At 50.0% G+C, this 26,409-nt stretch overlaps 1 protein-coding gene across 1 annotated transcript in view; it reads right to left on the minus strand.

The window, feature by feature from the left end:
• pcsk7 (proprotein convertase subtilisin/kexin type 7) overlaps positions 1-26,409 on the minus strand; it is a 31,631-nt gene that overhangs the window by 3,064 nt on the left and 2,158 nt on the right. Inside the window, 14 exon segments of the mRNA XM_064303790.1 lie at positions 226-343; positions 773-866; positions 1,111-1,205; positions 1,916-2,072; positions 6,232-6,334; positions 7,676-7,783; positions 8,722-8,889; positions 12,854-12,945; positions 13,567-13,729; positions 20,656-20,710; positions 21,202-21,292; positions 21,948-22,113; positions 22,618-22,752; positions 23,548-24,010. Coding sequence (XP_064159860.1) covers positions 226-343; positions 773-866; positions 1,111-1,205; positions 1,916-2,072; positions 6,232-6,334; positions 7,676-7,783; positions 8,722-8,889; positions 12,854-12,945; positions 13,567-13,729; positions 20,656-20,710; positions 21,202-21,292; positions 21,948-22,113; positions 22,618-22,752; positions 23,548-23,967 — 1,965 coding nt within the window. The 5' untranslated portion in view covers positions 23,968-24,010.

Raw genomic sequence — 26,409 nt, forward strand, 5'->3', positions numbered from 1 at the left:
AAACCGGTTCAACTCCACACACCTGCACCACTGAGGCAACACAGGAAGAGACTGACGCAGCTTGTCTCAAAGAGCATACGCAACATTTTCCGTGCGCAGGCTGTTTGTCACCGCTGTTGCCATCGTTTCATTTAGTATTTACCGTGTGTGGTTCTGAGATTTGCTTTGATGACATTTCCTGCCAATGAAGCATTCTGAATTTGCATATGTGAGAGGGACACTGACCTTCAGGCTATTGGAGGTGAGGGGGCTGACCATCACAGGAGGGATGTCCAGGCCAGGGGGACAGGGGAGGGAGAAGCTGCTGTTCAGGTACTGCCCGCCCATCGCATCCTCCACCAGCCTGTGGACCAGTCACATCACACCAGTGTCATTTGGGCCAGCACGCTTTCCCCAAACAGCCAATCGCAGTGCTCCCTGCTATGAGGTTACCGAGCCAATAAGGGGCTTCTGTTCCGATATGTACAGCAGGCCTGGAGCCAGTTGTACATACAGGAAGTAAAAGGAGTATTCATTCCTACACTCCCAAATAACGTTACTGTTTCACTGAAACCTTAATATGCAAATAAAGGCTCACTGAAAGCCTAACATGCAAAGAAGGCCAGAAACGGAGAGTGTTTCGGCATATAGCATAACATCACATGACATATATATACATATAAAGAGACGCTGAAGCACAAAACCTACAGTGATACACATAAGCACAGACACATAGACAGACAGAGGCACATACACAGACACACAGAGACACAGACACACAGTCCTCCCTTACCGCTGTCTCTGCTTCACTTCCTCATAGGACATCGAGGAGCCATACAGAGTCAGCTTCCAATATTTCAGAACTCCCAAAGGCAAGACACCATCACCTGAGAGAGAAAGAGAGAGAGACCACCATAACCTGAGGGACACTGAGTGACCACAAGCATCATTGTTATTATTTCATCATTTATTTATCATATTTGCAATCTTTTTTTAAGATTACTATCATCATTATTTGTCATGATGTTGTTTTTCTTTTGTTTGGGAAAAACTCACTGTTGAAAATACTTCTGCCAACAAATAATTTTTCAAAATTTGAAGGGAAGAGAGAAACAGGAAGTGCAGTCATACTGTAATCTGTGAGGTCCAGGCTGTACTGTCCCTCTGCTCTCTCTCCCCAGCAGCGCACGGTGGAGAAGGTCCAGTCCGTGTAGCCCGATGGGTCCCTATCAGACAGGACACAGTCACACACTCAGCCCACCCCGGGTACAACGCAAAATGGAGGTTGAGTGATCAGCAGAACAGGCCGGCTTTCTAGATTAATGTGCATTACATAACATTATTCTCTCATCCACAGCGACTTCCACAACTTTTTACATGTACATGTACATTACATCCATTTGTACAGCAGGATATACACTGGAGCAATGCAGGTTATGCACCTTACTCAAGGGTACAACGGCAATGTCCTACCTGGGAATCGAACCTGTGACCTTCAGGTTACAGGACCAGTTCCTTCCCCATTATACCATGCTGCCCTGTGCATTTTCAGTGGTTCCCACAACTTCCAGTTATGCTATGCCCACTTCTGGGTTTCTCTCTGAGAGTTTAAGTGGTTGAGCAGATACAGGCACAGATACTACCAGTTGCTACCGTCCCACTTAAATGCTCACACACTCCGTCAACAGTACAACTAGGCACCCATAATGCACTGTATCCTGCACCGGTAAACCTGGTTATGGGGTTACCATGGTTACTTACACAACTGCACAAACAGCCAGCGCCCCCAAAGCAGCCGAAGGAGCTAGCGTCGTAACCGCGGCATCCGCGCAACGCTACCACATGAGGCTAAAGCCGCGGGCCTGTAACGTAGCATATAATCAGCGCTGGGAGGCAGCCCGCGGGCCAGAGACCGGGCGAGGGCACGTGCACTCACATGTCGCGGACGCGGCGGGCCCCTATGAGTGAGGTCATACCGCTGGGACAGACCAGCGTGATCTCCACGTTGCCGCGGCGAGGGTGGGTCATCGTCACGGTGATGGACACATGCTCCAGCGTCTGCATTCCGGACTGCTGCAGGTCAGCCGCCGTCACTAAGGGGGCAGGCGGGGGGGAGACTGTGTGAGGCTGCATCGCATTTTAGCACAAACAAGCTAAAAAAAAAAAATCAAGCACATTCCACAACCCTGAACTTTCAACATCCGAGGTTTCTAATGATCTGCGGAAATGCTGTTCACGTGTGTGTGTGATCAGGAAAGTAGGGCACTGTCTGTTCACCATTTCAATTTAGATGAGAAAAGCTGTTTCTTTTGCCCCTGCGAGAAACCTGTCTGATATGTTAATCTGATTTTATAGTGCCAGCCCAATGTTAATCCTAATGTAAAACTGACGTTTAGACATATATTTTTAAGGCAGTATCGTGTTTAAACAGTAGTTTGGTCATCTTAGATACACAAGCACAGGAGTCACTTGTTCTGTTCAATGGAGAATGCTGGAAAATATGTGATTTAGCACTCACCACAGTGAATATCAATGGGTAAAACAGACCTGCTCATGCTGACTCAGCGAGCCCCCTCCTTCCCCTCCTCCTCCCCCCTTCTCTTTCTCTCCTCTCCCCCCCTTTTTCCTCTCTCTTCTCTCTCCACCTCTCTCTCTCCTCTCTCCCTTTCTCTTCTCTCTCCCTCTCACTCTCACTCCTCTCTCTCTCTCCCTCCGTCTCTCTCCCTTTCTCTCTTTCTCCTCTCTCTCTCTCTCTCTTCTCTCTCCCTTTCTCTCCCTCTCACTCTCCCTCCGTCTCTCTCCCTCTCTCTGAATTCTCGCTCTGGGGCGCTGTAATTCCCTGGCATTTCCTCGGCCCTGTTTGTTGTAGCGGCTCCACGCTACATTTCCTTATAGGGAAGAACACTTCCCTAAGGGCAGGGGAGAGGGGGAGGGGGGGAGAGGGGGACGGAGGAGGAGACAAGATGGGAGGATGGAGAAGAGGGGATTCTGTTCTCACTCCGGCAAAGGAAGTGACACATCTGCACGGCAACAGACACGCCCATCGCCGCCGCTGTGACCATCGGCAGTAGAAAATTAGGCTATTTCTGGAAGCACACCACAACCCACACGGCTGATTCTTGGAAAAATGAAGGTTTTCTTTGAAAGAGACCAAATAAATAACACAAAGAGAGGGTCACCTGACAGGTCTGTAATGAAACAAAATGCCCCTAAAATGACTGCCAAACACTTCAGGCAAGAAACTACGGTTAAGCAGGAAACAGAATGTAATCTGGATTACACTCTCCGAGACATCTCTCAAATACAAGTGCATTGATACCATCCAGTAATTACCATTTCCTTGCTGCTGGCTAAACTGACGCACACTACGAGGGTTTGCTATTGTAAATAAGAGCGTTTATTCTCCTGCCTGTTTGACTGTTGAGGCTTGTTAAAGTCAGCGCTGAGAAGCTGAGGGCGGTGTTTCAGAAGAATAGCAGCTGGGATGTGTTTCCCAACAGGGCAGCCAGGGTACGGTCTGGGGGAACAAGGTGGGCCTGGCAACCCTAGCAAAGCTTACCGCTGACAGCCCAGTGGGAGAAACACACACACGCGTGAACACGCACACACACGCACACACACGCACAGGCACTCTCTCTCTTTCTCACACACACACACAGAGGCACTCACACACACACACACGCACACGGGCACTCTCTCTCTTTCACACACACACACACACACAGAGGCACTCACACACACACACACGCACACGGGCACTCTCTCTCTTTCACACACACACTTCACATCAGGCTCTATTAATAAAACTGAACCATAGGGAGTTTTGTTTTAAACCCGGGCTGGCATGGGCGGTGCATTCCTTCCTGAAGTTTCAGTCCATTTCCACATCGCCCAGTCTTTTTTCTTTTTTCTAAGACCATCGGGCGCTATGGTCCTTACCCAGAATGCCCTCCTGATAAATGCGCGGGCTCTGTCCTTCCATGCGGACAGCAAGCTCAGAGACACGGCTTGCTTTTACAAGTGTTTAGTCTGTACGGTACTCTCTTCCACAAATGGCCAAAAAAGCTACTATCAATAAACCCAATCCTAAACCTAATAAAACTTAAAATCCAACCTAATCACCTCCACGTTTTGTTTTCACAGCAAAAGCAAAACGAGCAGGAGTTAAAGCACGCTACAACAACCGACAGTAATCTCAGGCCGTCATTTCTAATCACACTGTTCTAGAATACCAATTTAAACAGCTCCTGGATTCATTCGGTAAGTTTTATGAAGATATCATTCTATAAAAAACGTACGTATAGAATGCGTGGGACCAGCGTCAACCAGCAGCCTCTTTTCCACAGTCCAGCCCATCGGCTAACCCGCTAAAGCTACTGCGCACTTAACGCAAGCAGGCTGCAGGCAGGCGTGGGGCCGACCAGAGGTATCGCTATTGAGCATCGAGATGGGGGATTCCCCGCAGAGCGGAATGAACCCCCCCCCCCCGGACCACAACATGGCCACTGGTGCATCAGCACTAGCACTTCTTGGTTTCGATATGGCTGCATCCAGCGATGAATCAATGATTTGTGCCGGGAGAAAGACAGAGAAAGCCCCCCCCCCCCCCGCACACGCGCACGCGTATGCACACGCGCACACACACGCACACGCGTACATGCACACCCCATCACTAGCCTTCCCTGTCACACACCCTTATTACACACCCCTGGCTGCAACGTATACATGACCACTCAGGAGCCCTTAACGGGGAGTTCCACACAAACCTAAAGCAAACCATTTTAAAGGATTGTGTTAAAAATATATACAGCACTGGTGCATTAAAAGAGGTTTATGGGTAAACTGCACGTACTGTACAGATACGAAGCAGTGCAAACCGGATTCACATTTTGAGCTTTTTATAATGGTCTGCAAGGGGGCACCACCACCGTGACCGAGGTCCACATTCACAGCGCATTACTGATGGCGGTTGAAAGCGAGCGGGCTGGACTGCGGGCTGGACTGTGGGCTGGACTGTGTCTCGGTGGCGTTAAACTGCCCAGCTCCCGTCAGTCCGCACCCAGCGACTGTGCTCTTTATCTGCGGCCCCCTGGCATCGCTGAGAGGGCCAACTGTTCCAGCCGCAGCGGCCCTCTATCCATCAGCGCACGGTTAAACATTAACAGCAGGTGGTGCGCAGATAGCGTAACGGAATCGGATGAAGATAAAGCATTAAAAAAAGAGAAAGGCTAGGAGGAGGGGGGGGCGGAGGTGTGGGGCGGGGGGGGGGGGGCTCTGAGACAAACGGCACCCTGCTGAGGGAGGGGCAGGGGGGCGGGGGGCTGAGACATACGGCACCCTGCTGGATTGTGTCATTCTCTGCGTTGCGTCAGCGCCCCACGACTGGCGCGGCTTCTGTCAAAACAACGGAGCGGCCTCAGCCTGAACCCACATTCTGAGACTTAACGGGGTGGGGGGGGGGGCGGGGGGGCGTTTGGGAGAGGCCAGGGAGAGGAAGCAAAAAGAGCCACAATAGAGAGGTTTCTATTCAGCGTGACCGAAACACAGGGTTTACTGGAAATTTAATGCCGGACGAATTCTAGAGGAGCAGCTGAACTCTCGAGCTCACGGTGGAGAGAGAGAGAGCGGGAGAGAGAATGGGGAGAGCGAGAGAGAGAGAGAGAAGGAGGAGGGAGCGAGGATGTTTCGGTTCATGCCTCGGCACACTGACACGGAGACTCTAGAATCAGAAACATTGCCTAAAAAGGAGCGATCGCTGAGGCAGGCTGGCTGAGAGGAACTCCCCGCCCCCTCTGTCTCTCTGTCTCTCTCTCTCACACACACACTCACAGACACAGACACGTACACCACACACAGACACACACGCACACAGACGCACACAAACACACACACAGACACGGACGCCACACACACAAATACACAGACACGGACACCACACACACACACACACACAGACACCACACAAGCACACTGGACCGTTACACACGCTGAACAACCGCACACCCAAATACACAAAAGACCACACCCGCAAAGTCACACACAGGAAAGGGGGAGTGTGTGGAGGCTCCCGGGCAGCCCTGCAGCCCTCACGAGGACCAACAAGCTCACATTCACCAATCCCCATCCGGCATGGATGGGCCGAGAGCACGCACCGACTGCGGGGCAGCCAATCCAGATGACATGCGCTTCGGCACAGGAATGCTAATCAGGTGCTAACCCGTATCCACGGAGGCTCCTGCCCCTCCCCCTTACCGTTCCAGGTGAGGGTGAGCCTGTCAGGGGACGCAGGGATTGGCTCCTCTTCATGCAGCACTGGACTCTGATAGGACACCAGGAACGGCACAGACTCCCACACCTGGCAACAGAGAAAGGGGGGGGGCCGTGGGGGTTGCAGACGGCGTCACTACACGGCGTCGCTGCATGGAACGTTCTGTGGAAGCACCGCATAACTGGCCAGGAGAATTCACAAACGGGTTTAGCAGAACAGTGAGCATATTTCCCCAATTACTGGCATTACATTACAAATGGCATTACAGCAACACACCGCTGCTGAACCTCATCTGCCCAACTGCGTCACAATAAGACAAGCGCAAGAATGGGAAAATGCGTAGCAGTTAAATATGAGAACGTTAACGGTGAAAGATAATATCTTTGAATTTGCTAGGATGCAGTAAATCTCAAACAACGTCACGGTGCCAGTAACATAACCGCAAGAGAGTCCCAGTAAAATGAGCTTCAGTACAAAGGTGAACAAGAGCGACCACTTAAATAAAATCTTAAAAGGGCAACGGTTTTTTTTCCTCTCCACACACGCCACCAGCGGCGAGCGTAAGATTCGAAAGGTTCTCTGGTGGGTCCTCCTCACTCATGAAGTCAGAAGCGCGCTCGCTTGGTTTCGGGGGCTAACCGACAGCCTCCGGTTTCCGCCCCAAACTGAAACTCGAATAGCGGCACCTTCCTCTACGGGCGCCAAACACTGCTCAGATTGGGGCCACCCCACGCTGTTCCATACCACAGTGTGAAATCACAAGTAATCTAGCGCTAGTCAGATATCAAAGGGCGTCATCCAGTGTGCACAACAGCACACCCAGAACAACTCCATTCAAACTGAGGCAATTTGTATTGATTTAATCAAGCTAATGTTGGGTGCGGTTTGACTGCATCAGTGGCAGGCTGCCTAGCGACTGGTTGGTTGTTTTCTATCCATTCAGCAAGGTCAGTCCATTCTCAACCTTATTAGCTTGACATCTACCAACTGTGTACCTTGCTACTGAGTTAGAATGGCAGTTTGCAAGCACGTCTTGTATTCCTCCTCATTAGCAAGCCACCATACCAACTAGCCGGCTCGCTAAATCAGTCTACATTATCCTCCTTACTGGCAAGCTAGCTAGCCTGTGACAGGTGCACATGATTGATAAACCTGAAGGAACAGTACATGCCACTGATAACACAATGTACCAGAGTGTGCAGGAAACGCGGGGAGGATTTCTAGCCACTTTGGCAGGCTGTTAAAGGTGGGAAGCGGGGTTTTTAGACAGCAGACGTCCGAGTGGCATGTGCGGTCATCGGCACTCTCTGCCAGTCTCCTTCTTTCATGCATTTAAGCGGACTGTACTGCAGTTAACACTGTGATTAGCCTGTTACCGGAGTTAGCGTGTTGAAGGTGCTAACGTGCGTCTGCATGGATTCTCGGTACCTTGGCAGCGTTGACAAGCCTCCAGGCGTTCAGCAGGCCGAAGCCGTGCTGGTGGCTGTGGTGGAATCCAGCTCCATTTGTCTTCCAGTCAGCCCGCCTGTCCTCATACTGTACACACACACACACACACACATACACACACACACACACGCGCGCGCACACACGTGCCACAGCACCAGACACGTCGCGCACAACACACACACGCGCAGCGACACACCACGCACAACGCGCACACGCACGCAGTACACGTGCGCACACCACACACACACACACACACACACACGCATCCGCACACTGCACACACATGTCACACACACGCAAGACACGTGCGCACACACACGCACACACACACGCCCCTGCCACCACGCACACACACAAAAAATCCACACACGCACACATGCACACACGTGCACACACAAACACAATTGGGGAAACGGGTTAGCATTAGAGGCCCATTAGCAGCCCCTGGGGCTCTCAGTGTCAGTGCCATGCAGTACATGCACAGGAGCAGCTGCGGAGTGTCCCCCCCCTGCGTCTGTGCTGGACCCACTCCAGCCTCACACCCCTGAACCTCACCATTACTGCCAGCCTGCAGGTCACACTGGAGCTCCACTAACAGGCCCGGCTCAGCCCCTCACCTTTCACACACCACAAACTCAACACACACAGCTGCGTGTGAAACAAACAGGAAGTCACTTCCTTCCTTTGTCATTTCATTTCCTCCTTCTCTCGCTCTCTTTCTCTGCTACTCTAAAACCCCGCCCCTCCACCCCCCCGATTTTAAACATCACATCTGGCTTTATAGCGTCCCTCTAACAAAGTTCCACCCCCTCTCCCCAAAACTCTCTCTCCCTCTGTTCCCCACTTTCCTCCTTTCTGTCAGTCTCCACTCAATGTCCCCCTCCCTCCATCTTCCTTTTTGGGTGAAGGTGATGGGCAGCTGCACATATTTCCTCTCTTCCACAGTATCAACCACCCACCCCACACCTGCCTATTAACTGTCTCCTCCCCCAGTTCCTCCCCAGGTCCTGCCCTCTCCCCCTCACCTTAGTGGCGGTGTAGGCGATGATGTGCTGCACGTCTCTCCAGGTGAGGCAGGGCCGCACCTGCAGCATGAGCGCCACCATGCCAGCGGCCAGCGGGGCGGCGGCCGAGGTGCCCGTGTGCCCTTCTGTGCAGCCTTTACCCTTCTGCAGCGTCCAGTCTGAGGTCACCTGACACACACACGCACATAGACACACACACGCATACATACAAATACACACACAGACACACAGACACACACACACACGCATTCATACAAATACACACACACACACACACACACACACACGCATTCATACAAATACATACACACACACACACACACACACAGACACACATGCATACATACAAATACACACACAGACACACAGACACACACACACACGTGCATACATACAAATACACACACAGACACAGTAAATCAGCGTCACATGGACACTCAGTTCCCACTCCCTGATGAAAACTCCCATTAAGAGAGCACATTAGACAGGGTCAAGTCAAATATGGAGACTTACAGGCTAGAGCAGCCAGTAAATCTAACTCTTCACAGCAGCATGTTCCATTCAAAAGCAAGCTATACTACAGGAAATATATCAAAGGACAGCTCACCCAGGCGCCAGCGTCTCGGGCACAGACAGACACCAGGCTTACTCGCTGCCAGCACTGTTACAGGCAGAGGCCCAATGCAGCGACAGGGGAGGGGGGGCAGAGGGTCATGTTTAATTGTCCCGGACATGTCGTTTGTCAAAAGAAGGATAAAAGGAAGAGCTCAGAAGAGACGCATGTGCCCGAAGGGGAGGACAGAAGATTCTCCTGTAAACATAAGGCCTATGAGAGTGGGGGTGGGGTGGGGGGGAGAGAGGCCCCCCGATTCTTCCCTCTTCTCGATTCCCTCTCTCAACTCCTGACTCTAAACACTCACGGCCTCACCGCACAGAGAGGAGAGCCCCACACTGCAGCGCCGCTGCTTCACAAGACAGCGCCCCTCTCAACTGGGCGATGACATCACGGCCCTTTAAGACGGCCACGCACACGTTTCCTTAAAAGACAGCCCCACGCAGCCCTAACCCTCCTCACACGCCGTGCCTCTGACAGCTTCCCCTCCACGGAGGGCCTTTACTGCTGTGAGGCTACTCAGGGCTTGGAAGCAACGCCACACGCCGTGTGTGAGGGAAGGGCGAGCGGCCTGGGCCTACAGACAGCTAAAGCGCTGACTGGAAGAGCTCAATTCAATACGTTTATGAAAAACAAAACCAAGACGCTTTCCTTAGAGGGAACACCCCACTGGGGAAAAAAAGACAAACAACTTAAAATGCACAGAACGGTACATTAACAGTGTCTCATTTCAAAATTACTCTGTTGTTATTTGCTTTTGAAAACATTGAGGCTTTTGTTAATAAACACAATGGAGCAAAGCACTATGGGATTGCTGGCCCTCTGACTGCAAAGGGGAGTTAACTGTTCTTGGTAAGCAGGGATGTGGGTGTAACAGTCGCTGATCTGATCTGATCTGAAGCCAAGGCAAATAGATGAATGCAAACAACATCACCAACCAACCACAAAAAAAAAAAAAAACCACACTCCTGGAAATCAACAGTCCACGCCCCTTCAAAAGGGTGGAAGTTGGAGCCTAGCAATCCCATAGTACACTGCTCCATTTTAAATAGCAAAATGCAAGCAATTTTGAGGCAAGAACCAAATGAGAAATATTTCCCGTTCCCTGCATTTCGAGTCAGTGCTTTTTCCTGTTGAGGGTCCTTGAACAAATATAAAACTGCCTTTATTAATTTGGTATATCCATCTCAAAGATCAAAGGAGCTTTGACACCACCCTCCCCTGGTCCGTGATTGGTTGCCCCCGGTTACTTCTTCGTTAGGGCTACTGAACCCCTAGAGCTGGCTCTGTGTGTGTCCGAGAGGAAGCTCCAGTGAAAGTTCTGTGGGATGTTGTGCACTGGTCAGAAGGATGTTCTGTACCGGAGCAGCAAAGAACACGACAAGCATCCCCCACGGGACTGATTAGGACACGCTCGCCTTGCCCAGCCAAAAGCTTTCCCGCAGAACCGCGCCGGGCGTCCTTTTGGAGCCAATCCCGCCGGACCGCCGTCCAGAAACGCCGTACTGCGCGGTGACCACGCGCGTGCTGCGGGTGGGACACGCCCCGACTGCACAGACAGGCAGCCTGCGGGACACCAACCTGCTCTCTGAAAGGCATTTAGACTGCGTGTGGGGGGGCGGGGGTGTGAGTAAGAGAGGTGGGAACGCCTGATATCAGCGCTTACAGGAGACCAAGCCCAGAGCCTGGCAGAGCACTACACCGCCCTGTTTCCACAGGGGCTGGGCCGGTAAGACGACAGCAGCATTTCCAGGTGACCGATTTGGGGGCACTCGAGGCCCACGCCCCCCAAGAAGCTACTCTTCGGCTCTTAACGTCTTTATTCAAGTAACTGGGGCCTTAATCGGACCCATTAAATGCACGCCGGGGAACTCTGGCCTGCTAGTCATTTAAAGAGGCAGGAAACCACCAGGATTACAGGCCCCAGGGGCGAGGACTGAGATGATGATGTAATCACATGGGCTGATGACGGAACCTACCGCCCTTTGAAGCAGGACTACAGCCTACGCAGGAACACAGAGCAGAATAATTCCGTTTTTAGTGTTCTAGAACTCTCATTTATTAGACAGATCCACGGAAGCCCTGAAAACCTTTAACATTCCCAGCACACGGTACTCTTAAACTATACCTATCCTTTAAGATATAAGGGAATAGAAAATTCAATAGAAAATTCTGGAAGCTAAGCTTTAAAGCATGCGTGTGTTTGCACACACAAATAATTTAAACCACAGAATGCTTATAAAATCTCGCTGGTCACATTTTAGACTTACTCATGGGAGTGGGAACAGTTCTTAAAATTTTAATGGTAGATTTAAAGAAGAAATGACAAAATAATCGCCTTTATACTTAAAAAATTTTATAAGTGCCTTGAAAGTAATTCCACAAATGCTGTGCGGCCACCAATGTTCACTCAAGTAAAGCCAAGAGTCAAATAAGCCTGGTGGCTTACTTACACAAATATGAAAATACAAAAACGGGTTGCACATCTGCAGGTAATTGTTCACATTCTCTCCCTGCCAGGATGCCACATGTCACACATGTCATTTTCTCCAACTAGGCAGTGACTTTCCAGCCACCAATCAGATGATCGTGCTTCTGAAAGACCAATCGTATCTGGGACAGTGTCACAAGTCAATGCGTTCTCAGACCATTATGACATCGGGAAGACGGCATCGCCATGGAGACGGAAACAAACAGGGCCGGCTCCAGCTCCCCTCCTTTCTCTTCCTCCCTCCCACTCCTTCCTTCACTTTATCTTCAGTTTCGCTCTCGTTCTTTATGCCTATCTAAGCTTCTAGCGGAAGGGGAGACAGATACTGCTGAACTTCTCAGTCCCGGTGACTCTTTACAGTAAGGTTCCATTAACTAACATGAGTTAATGTATTAACTTACCTGAACGAAGAAGGAACTAATCTATTAACAAGGCATTTGTTAACATGAACACGTCATGTATTTGCATTTCATCCAATCCTGTACCATTCTCTTCCATGTTTAACAATGTCATCAGAGAATGATTTGCTCCCTTTCGGTCACCATAAGTAATGTTTCATATACTGACAGGAAATGCTTAAGAAGTATTTCCCAGTATGAACAAATTGTTCACTAATGTAACACTTGCAAGAATACATTATTCGCACATAAGAAGCCTACTTACTTCAACTTTTCAAGCTCCTATTCCACCTTTGCAAATGGCTTAGCTAACACGAACACGTTAATATATTTGTTCATTCTTCGTTCAGGTGTGCTAATGCATTAACTAAGATTAGTTAATGGAACCTCATTGCAACGTGTTACTTCCCATTCCCTTCCTCTTCCTCTGCAGTTGCTATTTGTGATGAGTGATGAGATGGTAAAAGAAGTCTCTCGTTCGCCCCTTTGAGACCAGATCACTCACTCAGAGGACCTCCGATTGGGCGAGAGCACCAGCCAATCAGGAGAGCCACAAGTGTTTGGATAATGTGCTTGGCAGAGGAGCAGGTGCTGTGGGTGACTGCACATGGGAGTGCTGTAGAGACTCACGATGCTGCGCAGTAGTCTGTCCCCACTGCTGAAGGTGACGGCCAGCATGGAGGCACATTCTTCAGCGTAGAAAGGCACTCCGCTCTGCCCGACTTCATAGCACACACACACACACACCACAAACACAAGCACACACACACACACACACACACACACACAGCACCACACAACACCATCAGCACGCACACAAACACACACACACACACACACACACACACACAAATTCTTAGCGGAAACAACAGGAACAATATGTCTTCTCAAAACATGTCGTCTCGTCATTGAGGGAAATCTTGGAAAAACATGATAACCCACACTAAACAGATTTATGAAGGCATTGAGCAAGACTGGAGACAAACTGAGCGACTGGCTCAGGTTCGGAAACATATTTGAGTGAATGGCCCGAACTGTGCTAAAGTCTGCCAATGAGATTAAGTCAAAAAAAGAAAAGGCAGATCATTGCGCTTTTCCAGAACATTCTTCAATTATGAACAATTGACCTTAAGAACAGAAAAAGTCATACACATGGCTTAGCACACATGGCACTGCAATTACAAGACAAAAATGTGCTTCATATTTCACCAGAATGTAAGAACAAACAAATATATTTATCAATTAAATGGACTACAATTCAAATAACAATTGCAGAACTGAACGTCTCAACTCCTCATAAAACACAGCACCACAGTGTTTCCACAGTGACACCACCACTGAACCTGCTGTCCCCCCCAACCACTAACCTATAGTGACTGTATAGATGGAGTTGGCGTAACCGTCGTAGTTGCAGTTGTCTTCGGTCTTGCCACCGTTGCCACTGGCGACTACAAAGATGCTGCCGAATCCTCTCCTCCCAGCAATCACCCCATGCTGCAGTGCCGCCTGCAGGGAGGGAGGAATAACTGCAGTTAACCTGTTATACTAGACTGCTTAATGATATGTTTTCCAGACACCATTACACATGGCACCGTAGACAAAAGACAGTATAATGTATTTTGCCTGCGTATGAACTGTGAATGCATATACAATACAGTGTATAGGAACTGTACTCAGCGACGCAATAATAACAATTTGGAAGCTTCTAAGTGGTAATTAAAGTCAAGTAAAATGCCCAGTGTTGCAACAGATGACCCCATATTTGGAAAGGAACCAGGAGAACTTCCGGCCACAATCCAGACCCCATAACCACAGTGCAGCACCATGGCCTGCTCACTTTATCTTCAGCACAGTGACCCCTCCTTCCAGCCCCTTCCAAAAAATCCCTTCCCAAAGCCATTTAGATACAAAGGTACTTAGGGGCTTCCTCACTGATTGGATTCACAGTTCCTACAGGGCAAGTAAAAATACATTCAGCAGGGGGGTTTTCAAACGTGCCTGTGAAAAGCAAATGTGCAAAAAATGTTTGTTGTGTATAATGTTATAATGTTGCAATAAACCATACACGATAAATGTATGGAAAGAGGGGACATTCACGTAACTTTTCAAGGAAAAAAATGTTCTGTCTTGGGAAAATAGTTCCAAAAAGTAAAACTAAAAATAGACTTGACCATGTCTTTCTTCCACAGTTCTACAAAGCATCGGAACTGCATGATCAAAAAGTAAGTTTGGTGTGGAAGTAAGTTTGTGTGTGATTGATAAGGAGTGTCTGGGCACTGAGCTGGAGCTAGGCTTCGAACCCATCTGTTTTTTATTCCCTCTTAACATGCGGTTTCAGAAGAAAAACGTCCTGCGTTCACAAAAGTGCTTATCCTCATTATTTTGGGTTGTGTAAGCCTATCATTTCTGAAGTTTCGCTATTATTCCTTCCTGTAGACAGCAGGGGGAAAAAAAACACGCTATTGTGCTGCTGGCTTTTGTTTAAAATCTGTCGTTATAAATCAGTGCTCGTTTTGTTCTGCTACGTTCGAAATTCGCTTTTTCTAAAACAGGCCGCACCTCCTCCGGAGCGTCTACCAGTCTGCCGCAGAACATTCTGAGGGACGCAGCGGCAGTGTTGTGCTAACGCTGCGCAGTAGCTAGGCAGACGCAGCGGCAGTGCTGTGCTAACGCTGCGCAGTAGCTAGGCGGACGCAGCGGCAGTGCTGAGCTAACGCTGTGCAGTAGCTAGGCGGACGTAGCGGCAGTGTTGTGCTAACGCTGCGCAGTAGCTAGGCAGACGTAGCGGCAGTGTTGTGCTAACGCTGCGCAGTAGCTAGGCGGACGTAGCGGCAGTGCTGTGCTAACGCTGCGCAGTAGCTAGGCGGACGCAGCGGCAGTGCTGTGCGAACGCTGCGCAGTAGCTAGGCGGACGCAGCGGCAGTGTTGTGCTAACGCTGCGCAGTAGCTAGGCGGACGCAGCGGCAGTGTTGTGCTAACGCTGCGCAGTAGCTAGGCGGACGTAGCGGCAGTGTTGTGCTAACGCTGAGCAGTAGCTAGGCGGACGCAGCGGCAGTGCTGTGCTAACGCTGCGCAGTAGCTAGGCGGACGAAGCGGCAGTGTTGTGCGAACGCTGAGCAGTAGCTAGGCAGACGCAGCGCAGTGTGTGCTAAGTGCGCAGTAGCTAGGCGGACGCAGCAGCAGTGTTGTGCTAACGCTGCGCAGTAGCTAGGCAGACGCAGCGGCAGTGTTGTGCTAACGCTGCGCAGTAGCTAGGCGGACGCAGCAGCAGTGTTGTGCTAACGCTGCGCAGTAGCTAGGCGGACGTAGCGGCAGTGTTGTGCTAACGCTGCGCAGTAGCTAGGCGGACGTAGCGGCAGTGTTGTGCTAACGCTGCGCAGTAGCTAGGCGGACGTAGCAGCTGGCGATGATGGGTGTATTAGACCCGGGGGCCTCAGAGCAGAAACAGACAGGACTGCCTTTGATGGAAATCCACAGTGCCGGCCAGGCAGGTTCAAGGAAAAGAAACCCAGGCAGCGAGGAGCTGGGAGCAGGTAGCTGGGAGCTGGGGCGGAGCTGGGGCAGAGGGCTGGAGAGGGGAGGTGGGAGCTGGGGGCTAGGAGAGGGGAGCTGGGAGCTGGGGGCTGGGGTGGGCTGGGGCTGGGGGCTAGGAGAGGGGAGCTGGGAGCTGGGAGCTGGGGCTGGGCGGGAGTGGGAGCTGGGGGCTGGAGATGGGAGCTGGAGATGGAGATGGGAGCTGGGGCTGGGGCTGGGGCTGGGCTAGAGAGGAGCTGGAGATGGGCTAGAGCTGGGAGCTGGGAGATGGAGATGGAGATGGGGCTGGAGCTGGAGATGGGATGTGGGTGGAGCTGGGGGCTAGGAGAGGGGAGCTGGGAGATGGGAGCTAGGAGCTGGGGACTAGGAGCTGGGAGCTGGGAGCTGGGAGCTTGGTTCTGGGCCAGTGGAGACTGTTCTTGGCCCGTTCTGTGCTGTCAGTAGCCTTTCCCTGGGGTATCAGACCCAAAAGAAGAACCGGGCCAGGGGACATGGGGGCGAGGGGCTGGTCTCAGCTACTAAAACTTTAAGAGTGTAAGGGATGCTGGGAAACAACCCCCCCACTCCTACCCCAACTCAGTTTGGGAAGAAATAAAATGGTCCATCTTTCCACCCCCCCAATCTCTCTCTCTCTCACACACACACACACACACTATTCAAGTGTAGTCCAAATCTGAATGACACACAGACTATTCCACACTGATTACCCCTTACAAATATTCTGCTAGAAAACAATAACTTGTTTTGTTTTACTAATTAAACTGTACTTTGAACATTTTTCTCCCAACTTGGCAATAGCTTACTGATTATTTTGCACACCTGTGGCAATGTGGACTGTTCCGTCTATGTATGACTGCCATAGGCATACATTCATGGATGAAGAGAGGAAACTAGGATATCCAAATATATTTAAGCCTCCATTTTATATATAAAACAATAAAACAGACAAAATATAGGTATAAGGGAAACAGGGAAAATGCTAATTTCTTTCCTTTTTTTAACTGCACTGCTTAACTACATGAAAAAGAGCATGTTCTACTCATGTTGAATATAATGAAACCTAGTTACGTATACATTCAGCTCCAACCAGTAAACTGTGATCTGTACAGACTTAAATAATATTAATCTACATTAAGTACCCAGGAGACTGTATGGAATAATAAGGCATGGACCAGCGTTTCTCCCTCAGAGGAAATGAGTTCATGTCCGCTAACGCGTATGGGATGGTGAATACATCTGTATCTGGTACTCTGACTCACAGCCCCGCCGCTACGACACGCCCGCCCACACGTGCAAACACTCAGCTCGGCTCGGCTCAGCTCAAACAGGATCCCCCGTTCCAGCTGCTGCCTGCCTGTCTGTCCGTCTGTCCATCCGTCTGTCCGTCCATCTGTCCGTCCGTCCGTCCATCTGTCCATCCATCCATCCATACGTCCATCTGTCCGTCCGTCTGTCCGTCCGTCCGTCCGTCCGTCCGTCAGTCTGTCCGTCCGTCCGTCAGTCGGCTCGTCCTACGCATGGCAGCTGCAGACCTTATGCTCCCGCAGGCGAGTGTGCTTACGTGAGCAGGCCCGGATAGAGCCCTTCTCTGGGAGTGTGCTTACGTGAGCAGGCCCGGATAGAGTCCTTCTCTGGGAGTGTGCTTACGTGAGCAGGCCCGGGTAGAGCCCTTCTCTGGGAGTGTGCTTTCCGTTAATGTCACCGATAGAATGACGGATAGATCTCTCTCGCTTTTTTTTTTTTTCTTCTGCCGCCGCTGGAATGAAGCTTCTCAAGGCTCCGGCATTTCACAAACCCTTCAGAACACAGGGAGCACGGGGGTCTGGTCTAAGGCTTAAAAGCACACAAGCCGTATCTTCTGCGCCTCCCACACACAGCCACGCAAAGGACGTCATCCTGAATGCTTCTACAAAACGCTGAGCTATACATGCCACCGTACTGTACATGGACCCATGCGTTTCATGTTCCACGAGTAGCAGAAATAAAAATGCAGCTTCAGTTAGTGACTACTTTATAGAAACAGAACAGTGACTGCTGCTATAGAAATAGAATAAAATACGTTTACGTGGGTTTAAAAAAAAATCCTGTACACCATTTTGAGCTGGCTTGTGACAGGTAGGTGAAAGCGAGCAGGGTTCCGTGGCCGCGGAGAAGGCCAAGCCACGCTCTGGAAGCCAATGGCACTTTAAATGCGGACATAATGCTCTGCTCTCGGCGACTGTTCCAGATTAGTGAGTCACACAGCACATGGCACCCTGGCCCATAATGCACTTGTTTATCGCTGCACATGAAGAGCGTGTTTGTCTCAAGTGTTCTTTCCCGTAACTGGCAAAAAACGTTCTCTTTTTTCTGTTGTTTTCACATCCACTTGTTTCACTAGAATCCCCCCCCCCCCCCCCTTATCACCATTTTGGCAGAAAAGGCTTCAGACCTATCTAATAAACCAAATTTCAAGAGCAAAAGTTTGCAAAACACTCTGCAAATTAGCCAAGAGTGGAAAGTTTACCGCACCAGTCAGGTTCCGATCGAAGATTTGCATGCTGGGAACGCTTCACACTTCCCACAGCTGTCACTGAATGTGCATTTACATCACATCACACCGGTGGCACGTCACATTATGATATAATAACACGTCACCGTCGCGCACTTTATCATTTCATTTCCCCGCTCCACAACAACTACAAAGGCCGACAAATAAAACCCATCCAAGAGGTAAGTCACACCTGATCGTTGTTCAACGGCAGCTGCGGCCTCTTAACTTATTACGCTCTGCGGTACGACGGTCGTTCGGTGTAGATCCCGACCCCAAACGCAGACCCTGGATCAGTCCTCTTAACTTATTACGCTCTGCGGTACGACGGTCGTTCGGTGTAGATCCCGACCCCAAACGCAGACCCTGGATCAGTCCTCTTATATTACGCTCTGCGGTACGACGGTCGTTCGGTGTAGATCCCGACCACAGACGCAGACCCTGGATCAGTCCTCTTAACTCATTACGCTCTGCGGTACGACGGTCGTTCGGTGTAGATCCCGACCCCAGACGCAGACCCTGGATCAGTCCTCTTATATTACGCTCTGCGGTACGACGGTCGTTCGGTGTAGATCCCGACCACAGACGCAGACCCTGGATCAGTCCTCTAGCTTATACGCACCTGCGCGGGTTCGGTAGATCAGACAAGAACCCTGGATCAGTCCTCTTATATACGCTCTGTGGTCGGCATTCGTTCGGTGTAGATCCCGACCACAGACGCAGACCCTGGGTCATCCTCTAATTACGCTCTGGGTACGACGGTGGTTCGTAGATCCCGACCCCAAGCGCAGACCCTGGGATCAGTCCTCTTTATTACGTCTCGTACGACGGTTCGATGCAATCCCGACCACTGACGCAGACCTGGATCAGTCCTCTTATATTCGCTCGCTACGACGTGCTTTGTGTAGATCCAACCACAGACGCGACCCTGGATCAGTCCTCTTAACTCATACGCTCTGCGTTCGACGGTGGTTCGGTGTAATCCGACCCAAACGCAGACCCTGGATCGTCTCTTACTTATTCGCTCTGCGTGTGTGTGGTCGGTGTAGATCCAGACCCCAAACGCCAGACCCTAAGGATCAGTCCTCTTATATTACGCTCTGCGTCGACGTCGTTCGTAGATCCAGACCCCAAACGCAGACCCTGGATCAGTCCTCTTAACTCATTACGCTCTGCGGTACGACGGTGGTTCGGTGTAGATCCCGACCCCAAACGCAGACCCTGGATCAGTCCTCTTAACTTATTACGCTCTGCGGTACGACGGTGGTTCGGTGTAGATCCAGACCCCAAACGCAGACCCTGGATCAGTCCTCTTAACTTATTACGCTCTGCGGTACGACGGTCGTTCGGTGTAGATCCCGGCCACAGACGCAGACCCTGGATCAGTCCTCTTATATTACGCTCTGCGGTACGACGGTCGTTCGGTGTAGATCCCGACCCCAAACGCAGACCCTGGATCAGTCCTCTTAACTTATTACGCTCTGCGGTACGACGGTCGTTCGGTGTAGATCCAGACCCCAAACGCAGACCCTGGATCAGTCCTCTTAACTTATTACGCTCTGCGGTACGACGGTGGTTCGGTGTAGATCCAGACCCCAAACGCAGACCCTGGATCAGTCCTCTTATATTACGCTCTGCGGTACGACGGTCGTTCGGTGTAGATCCAGACCCCAAACGCAGACCCTGGATCAGTCCTCTTATATTACGCTCTGCGGTACGACGGTCGTTCGGTGTAGATCCAGACCACAGACGCAGACCCTGGATCAGTCCTCTTATATTACGCTCTGCGGTACGACGGTCGTTCGGTGTAGATCCAGACCACAGACGCAGACCCTGGATCAGTCCTCTTATATTACGCTCTGCGGTACGACGGTCGTTCGGTGTAGATCCAGACCACAGACGCAGACCCTGGATCAGTCCCGGCTTAACTGCACAATGGCGGGGGTTCAGAGTAGTGTGGGGAAATGTGAATCCCGGATCATTTTTGCGGGCACAACGCGCACTGGCATGCGGCAACTTAAACTTAACTGGAGAGCTGCACAGAGGAAAATGTCACCTGCAATTACGTGGTGTTGATGGGTCCAATCAGATCCGTACGGTTATGGCTGCAGTGGTGTGTCACTGCCCTCTAGTGTTGTTAGACAGCAATGCACATTCGCCAGCCATTGATGGACCATGGTCCAGACTTAAAGTCCAGTCCAGTCGAGTGCTAAATTAGTAGTAGCTCACACAGCCGTGTAAGGATACATTGCTTACACATAAAAGGGAAAACTGAGTTGAACAGGAGAGCTAACAAGAGACAACGGGCTGTGTGTGTGTATGTGTGTGTGTGTGTGTGTGTGAGTGCGCATGAGAGAAACTATCTGACCTTGCCTAAGGGGTGTGGTCCATCAACAGTCCTTCCGTCATCTTCAGGACCCCAGCTGAGAGAGGGAGAGCGGGGGACAGAGAAAGAGAGACAGAGACAGAGAGAGGTGGAGAGAGGGAGAATAAATGAAAGAAAGAATGAAGGCGAGAACGAGAAAGAGAATTACTAATCTAACAAATTGCAGTTTAATGTAATTTGTTCTAACAGAGTAATTAATGGATCAGCTAATTTAACTATCTCCATCTGTTTGACTGTTTGAAATTACGATGATCCACGCAGAACAAGTGACAGAATTAAAATATGAGCGTAGTGAGACAGGGGAGCAGAGCCGTTTCCAATGAGCACAAGAAGAGGTGCAGCCCTGTGTTCTCCTCCGGCTCCCTGTCCCCCTCACTCCACTGACCGGAGCAGCCACGCTGTGCGCTGATCACACACTCAGGATTAACAGTGTGTCTGTGCCATAACGTCAGGCTCACATCCGTAGTGCGTGCGTGTGTGTGTGGGTGTGCGTGTGTGTGTGCGTGCGTGTGCGTGCGTGTGCGGCACCTGCAGCTGTAGATGTCGTTGACCTGGTAGTGTTTGTTAAAGGCCACTGCTTCCATGCTGTCAGTGAGGGGTCCATCCAGCACCCTGATACCTGCAGTACAAACATACAGACACAGACACACACACACACACACACACACACACGCGCACACACACACGCACACACACACGCACACACACACACACACACACACACACACACACACACACACACACACACACACACACACACACACACACACACAGATGGGTGTTAGCTGTGAGGCGTGAACTCACAGCTTGCCTGGGTGTTGGCGCAGTTCACACACAGTGCAGTAGCACACAGAGGGAGGCGTAGCGAACCATTTATTAAAAAATACCCATCACGTCCAACAGTATACTTTCTCAGGGTTCGCTGTCTCACATGTTCTTTATAAAATGACTGGAGAACTGCATGCTGGCACTATTCACCTGAATAAAGTGGAGATGGGTAATATTTACACTCCAATAAAAAAATGAACGTTAAATAGCATTCACCTCTTTCGTACTGGCAGAAAAACGACTTTTCACATTTCAGATTTTGTTTTGCGTTTCGTAAGTGTCATGAAACGGAAAATGGAAAACAGAAGATATTCTATTTGTGCAGTTTCTCATATGTTCATTGTCAACTTCTCCCTTTCAAAAAAACAATCACAAACCATCACCAGTTCCACAACCCCCCCCCCCCCCCTCTCCCCGAAACCACACACACAAACACACACACGCACCTGCCACTCGGCTGCCGTAGGCCACGCCCACGGCGCAGAAGCTGTTGTTGGGGGCGGCGGCGATCTCCCCGGCGCAGCGGGTGCCATGGTGATTGTCGCTATGGGCGTCGGGGTGGGGCATGGGGTCGGGGTCGTTGGAGTTCAGGTCATAGCTTCCCTCGGGACTCTGAAAGAGCACAATTGGGGCGGAGGGGGCTTCAATAACAGACAGCAAGACGAGGAAGCTGGAGAACAGCATGCGCCCTAATCCAAACTAAACGCCTCAAACCAAGAAATTACAGGCAGCCCACAAATACACTGAGGTGAGTGAAAATACAGTGCAGTGCGTAAGTATTTGGAGAGTCACACAATACATTTTTCGTTTTGGCTTTTTACTCCAGCAGACTGGATTTTAAATGAAACAATGAATATGAGGTTAAAGTGCAAACTACCAGCTGTAATTTGAGGGCATTTACATCCATATAGGGTGATCTGTGTAGAAATGAGTTAAAGTAATAGGACAAATTAACATAATCTGAAATGAAGCTGACATATTCAGTGCACTGCACTGCAGGACTGAAGTGTTTCTGTATCCTACATTGCATACGCACGCACACAAACACGCACACACGCACGCACGCACATGCACACACACACACACACACACACACACACACACTGTGCCACTCACGTAGTTGGGCTGAATGTCCTTCAGGGTGTGCTGGACCCCATCGTCCACGACGACCACGGTGACCCCTGACCCAGTGATGTTGCGCTCCCACACCCCGGTCACGTTGATGTCCATCCCGACCCTCACCTCGTTGTGCTGGGGAGGGGGGGGGGGGAGCAGGGGGGAGGGACAAGCCCAAAAACACAACGGGGGGTCAGACACACAGAGGATCAAACAATGCAGCACGGTGACTGAACCTGTCACACAATCACTTCTGCACACGCAAGGCCTTTCACACACGCTACCGGAGCTGTACCACAGTCACGGCCTCAGAGGGGAAATGAGCAGAGCAGCCTTCCTTCATTCAGTCTCATTTGAACTACGCAGAGCACAGCTAAGCATTGTGTGAAACGCGTCCGGAAGCCACAGAACACTATGCTGAAGTAAAGCCATTTCACTGACGCGTACAACAAGGGCTACCAAAACGTAAGCCAACAAAACCATCAATTAACTAATCTATTTACTGCAAACCATCCTTTATTAATGTATACACTAGCATTTATATATATATAATACATATCTCTCCCTCTCCACCTTCGCTAATGTGTGGTGAGCGTTCTGGCGCAAACTGGCTGCCGTGCATCACCCAGGTGGGTGCTACACATTGGTGGTGGGTGAGGTGAGTTCCCCTTCACTGTAAAGCACTTTGAGCATTCGTAAAAGTGCTATATAAATGCAAGGATATTCTATATATATATATATATATATCTATAAAATTTTATCATTTAATGTTTTGGTTTTTACAACTGCAGTTCCTGAGTGACTACACCACTACACGTTAAACAGGCGTGAAAGTGAATGGGAGGAGGAACTCATTCTAGTCTTGCGTAGCTTCAAGCTCCACTGCACACAGGTGGTGACTGTCGGCGCCAGGTGGGCATTAGCTCTCACCAGGTGCCACTGCTGAGGGTATATGGGGTCGTTGAAGGTGAGGCTCCTCTTAGTCCGGCGAAGGACCTGCTCCTGGGAGTGCCAGATCACGTCGGGGTGGGCCGCCAGCACCTCGGCCGCACCCCTGCCCTCCCCGGCCTGGCCCTCGGGCCCGGGGCAGAGCAGGTAGTACCCCTCCAGCTGGCCGATCTGCCCCTGGATCTTCAGCCCCGCCTCCCGGGCCACGCTGTCTGCCAGCTTGTCCAGGCCCTGCCCCGCCACGCCCCCCCGGGGCAGCTGCACCGCCCAGCACCAGCCCGGCTCCAAGGGGGGGGCCTCGGCGGCTCCCACCGCCAGGGGGGAGGGGGGGCCAATCAGGAGGAGCAGCAGGGAGGGGAGGGGGAGCAGGAGAAAGAGGAAGGGGGAGGGGCCTGACGTCATGGAAACACGTGCTCGTCCCCTCTACTGCTGCTCCTCATTAGAACTACAAAGAGAGAGAGAGAGAGAAAAAGAGAGTGAGAAAAGAGAGAGATAGAGAGTCTGAGTAGAATGATGTTAATATTTATATGATGTTATATTGCTGAATGAATGTGATGTATATACATTTCTATAAATTGAAATGCTTTAAACTAAAATTAGAGTGGGGAAAGGGGAGAGAAAACAGAGAAAGAGGGGAAGGATGGAGGGAGAGTGAGAGAGAAGAGGGGAAGGACAGAGGAATGGGCATACGGGTAGAGAGAGTGGAGTGAGTAGAGAAAGGAAGGGAGAGACATAAGAGAGGACTGAGAGAGGAAGGGAAAGGAGACAGAGAGAGGAGTGCGCTGAAGAAGAGGGAGGGAGAGACAGAAAGAGGATTGAGTGGAATGTGAAAGAAAGGGAGGAGGAAAGAGGGAAGAGAAAGAAATCGAGCGTGAGAGACGAGGCGCGAGCGAGAGAAAGCGCAGGACAGCGTGACATTCAGAACACGCGGTAAGGCTTCACCACAGAGGCGCTAACAGGCGGGTGTGTCCTACACCCACCATATCACAACACTGCTAGCGTTACCGCTCGGCCCAAAGACAACATAGCACACACGCAGCAAAACAACTCACAGTCACGTGCCATTATCACGCCAGCCACCGGAGGGCAGCATTACAGCCTCAGCACAAGTACTGAACTTCCCCGTTGGAAGCCTGTTCTGCCAGGTAAATAACGTTACAATACTTCATGTTTTGCGAAGGGGATAAGTGATACTTATTAAAGCTGCGGTCTACTTCTGATGTCTCATAATCCTGAAAAAATAATGCTATGTTATAATCCTGTCTGTCAAAACTATATTATGAATACAAATGCAGCGGTCGTGCCAGCCTGTGGAATGCTGCCTCTTTGGAAAGGCTACATTTCAAAATCTGCGCACTACACTAGTTCACTTGTGTTCTGATAAAAATAACAATTTTTTGCCATAATGTACCAACTCGCGATAATGGCACAATGAATGCGTGTCATTCCTAATTTCATTACGCTTGTAACAGAAGCGGAATGAAATAGGACAACTGTTCTGCCATTTTCATAAAAACTCTTTTTTTTTCCAAACAGAGGAATAATAAAAGACACTAGCGATTTATGTTTTATTTACTCATGTTGCGCAAGTTACAGTGGCACAGGAAGAAAAAACTTTTTGGGGAGGCCTGTGAAAAAGTGCGTATATATGCCGACTAGGTATGTTTTTCGGAATACATTTTTTTCCCCACACGCACTGTTCCCCGCTCCACCCCTCCTTAGAGATATCCTATGACACTACTGTATTCCTAACGGCAATGCGATCATCGACCTGACTATTCAAACTCAACTGCCTTATGGTGGTACTAAAGCACAATATACCAACAAACAGGTTTTTCTTTTTGGAATCAATATTACAGCAAACTATGTGCACAACAAAGAGAGCACGGGCTTCACACACAAACCCAAACCAACAATGCAACACCCCTCCCGAAAAAGCGTGCATCAGCTTGTCCCTGGCACACCTTGTTAGTCTCAATTAAGAGGAAATAACTGAATTACAATCAGACGGCTGAGATGTACACAAACAAACAAAGTCGAGGGGAAAAACAAGAACAGCAAACTTTAAAAACACATGCCATCAAGCATCCTGCAACAAAGCCTAACCTCGCTCAGCCAGAAAACGATCAGCTATACAACTCTGTAAGGTCAATAATTTCTGTAAATAAACTTTCATTTTTAACTTAGGGTATCCCGAGTGACAAACATCAACAATCTGTTAATGTACAACACAGAACCTTTAGTGATTACACTGTAGTACCATTACCACATTGGTCATGAAAAATGTAGCTATACAATTCTAACTTACCATTGACGGCTTGCACGGAGGAGGTAAAATTACACAAACTAATTCAGAATGCACTTCTTTATACAGAGGACAACCTTGCCGCAGAACTACTAGGCTTCTTTCTTTACCACATGCGGTAAGTTTTTTTTTCTTTTTTTTTCTCGGTGTTCCAGAGTTTGAATTGGCTACAATGCAAAGATGACACGCTCAGGAACCAAACCGAATGCATTACCTTAAATAAGCTAAGATTGTGACATCTCGTTTTTACTTTTCAAATTAAGTGCTCTCTCTCTTTGAACCTCCCTTTGAATGCTACCACGGCTGTGTAAATATTATAATCTATAAACAATAGAAACATCAGACGCCGAAGACGACTGGCTCAAAAAAAACAAAAAAAAAAAAACAGGAGTAATTATTTTATTGTGGTTCAAGTCTGGGTCATCCAACATGGGGCTGAACATGTCCAGTCCCCACCACAGTCTGGTAAGTGCAATTGTCTGCAACCACAGCTGCGCGTTCAAGCATTAACCTCACTGCTGATTCAGAAGGGAGTAGAC

The sequence above is a fragment of the Anguilla rostrata genome, chromosome 12 (assembly GCF_018555375.3).
Source record: "Anguilla rostrata isolate EN2019 chromosome 12, ASM1855537v3, whole genome shotgun sequence".
Lineage (NCBI taxonomy): Eukaryota > Metazoa > Chordata > Actinopteri > Anguilliformes > Anguillidae > Anguilla > Anguilla rostrata.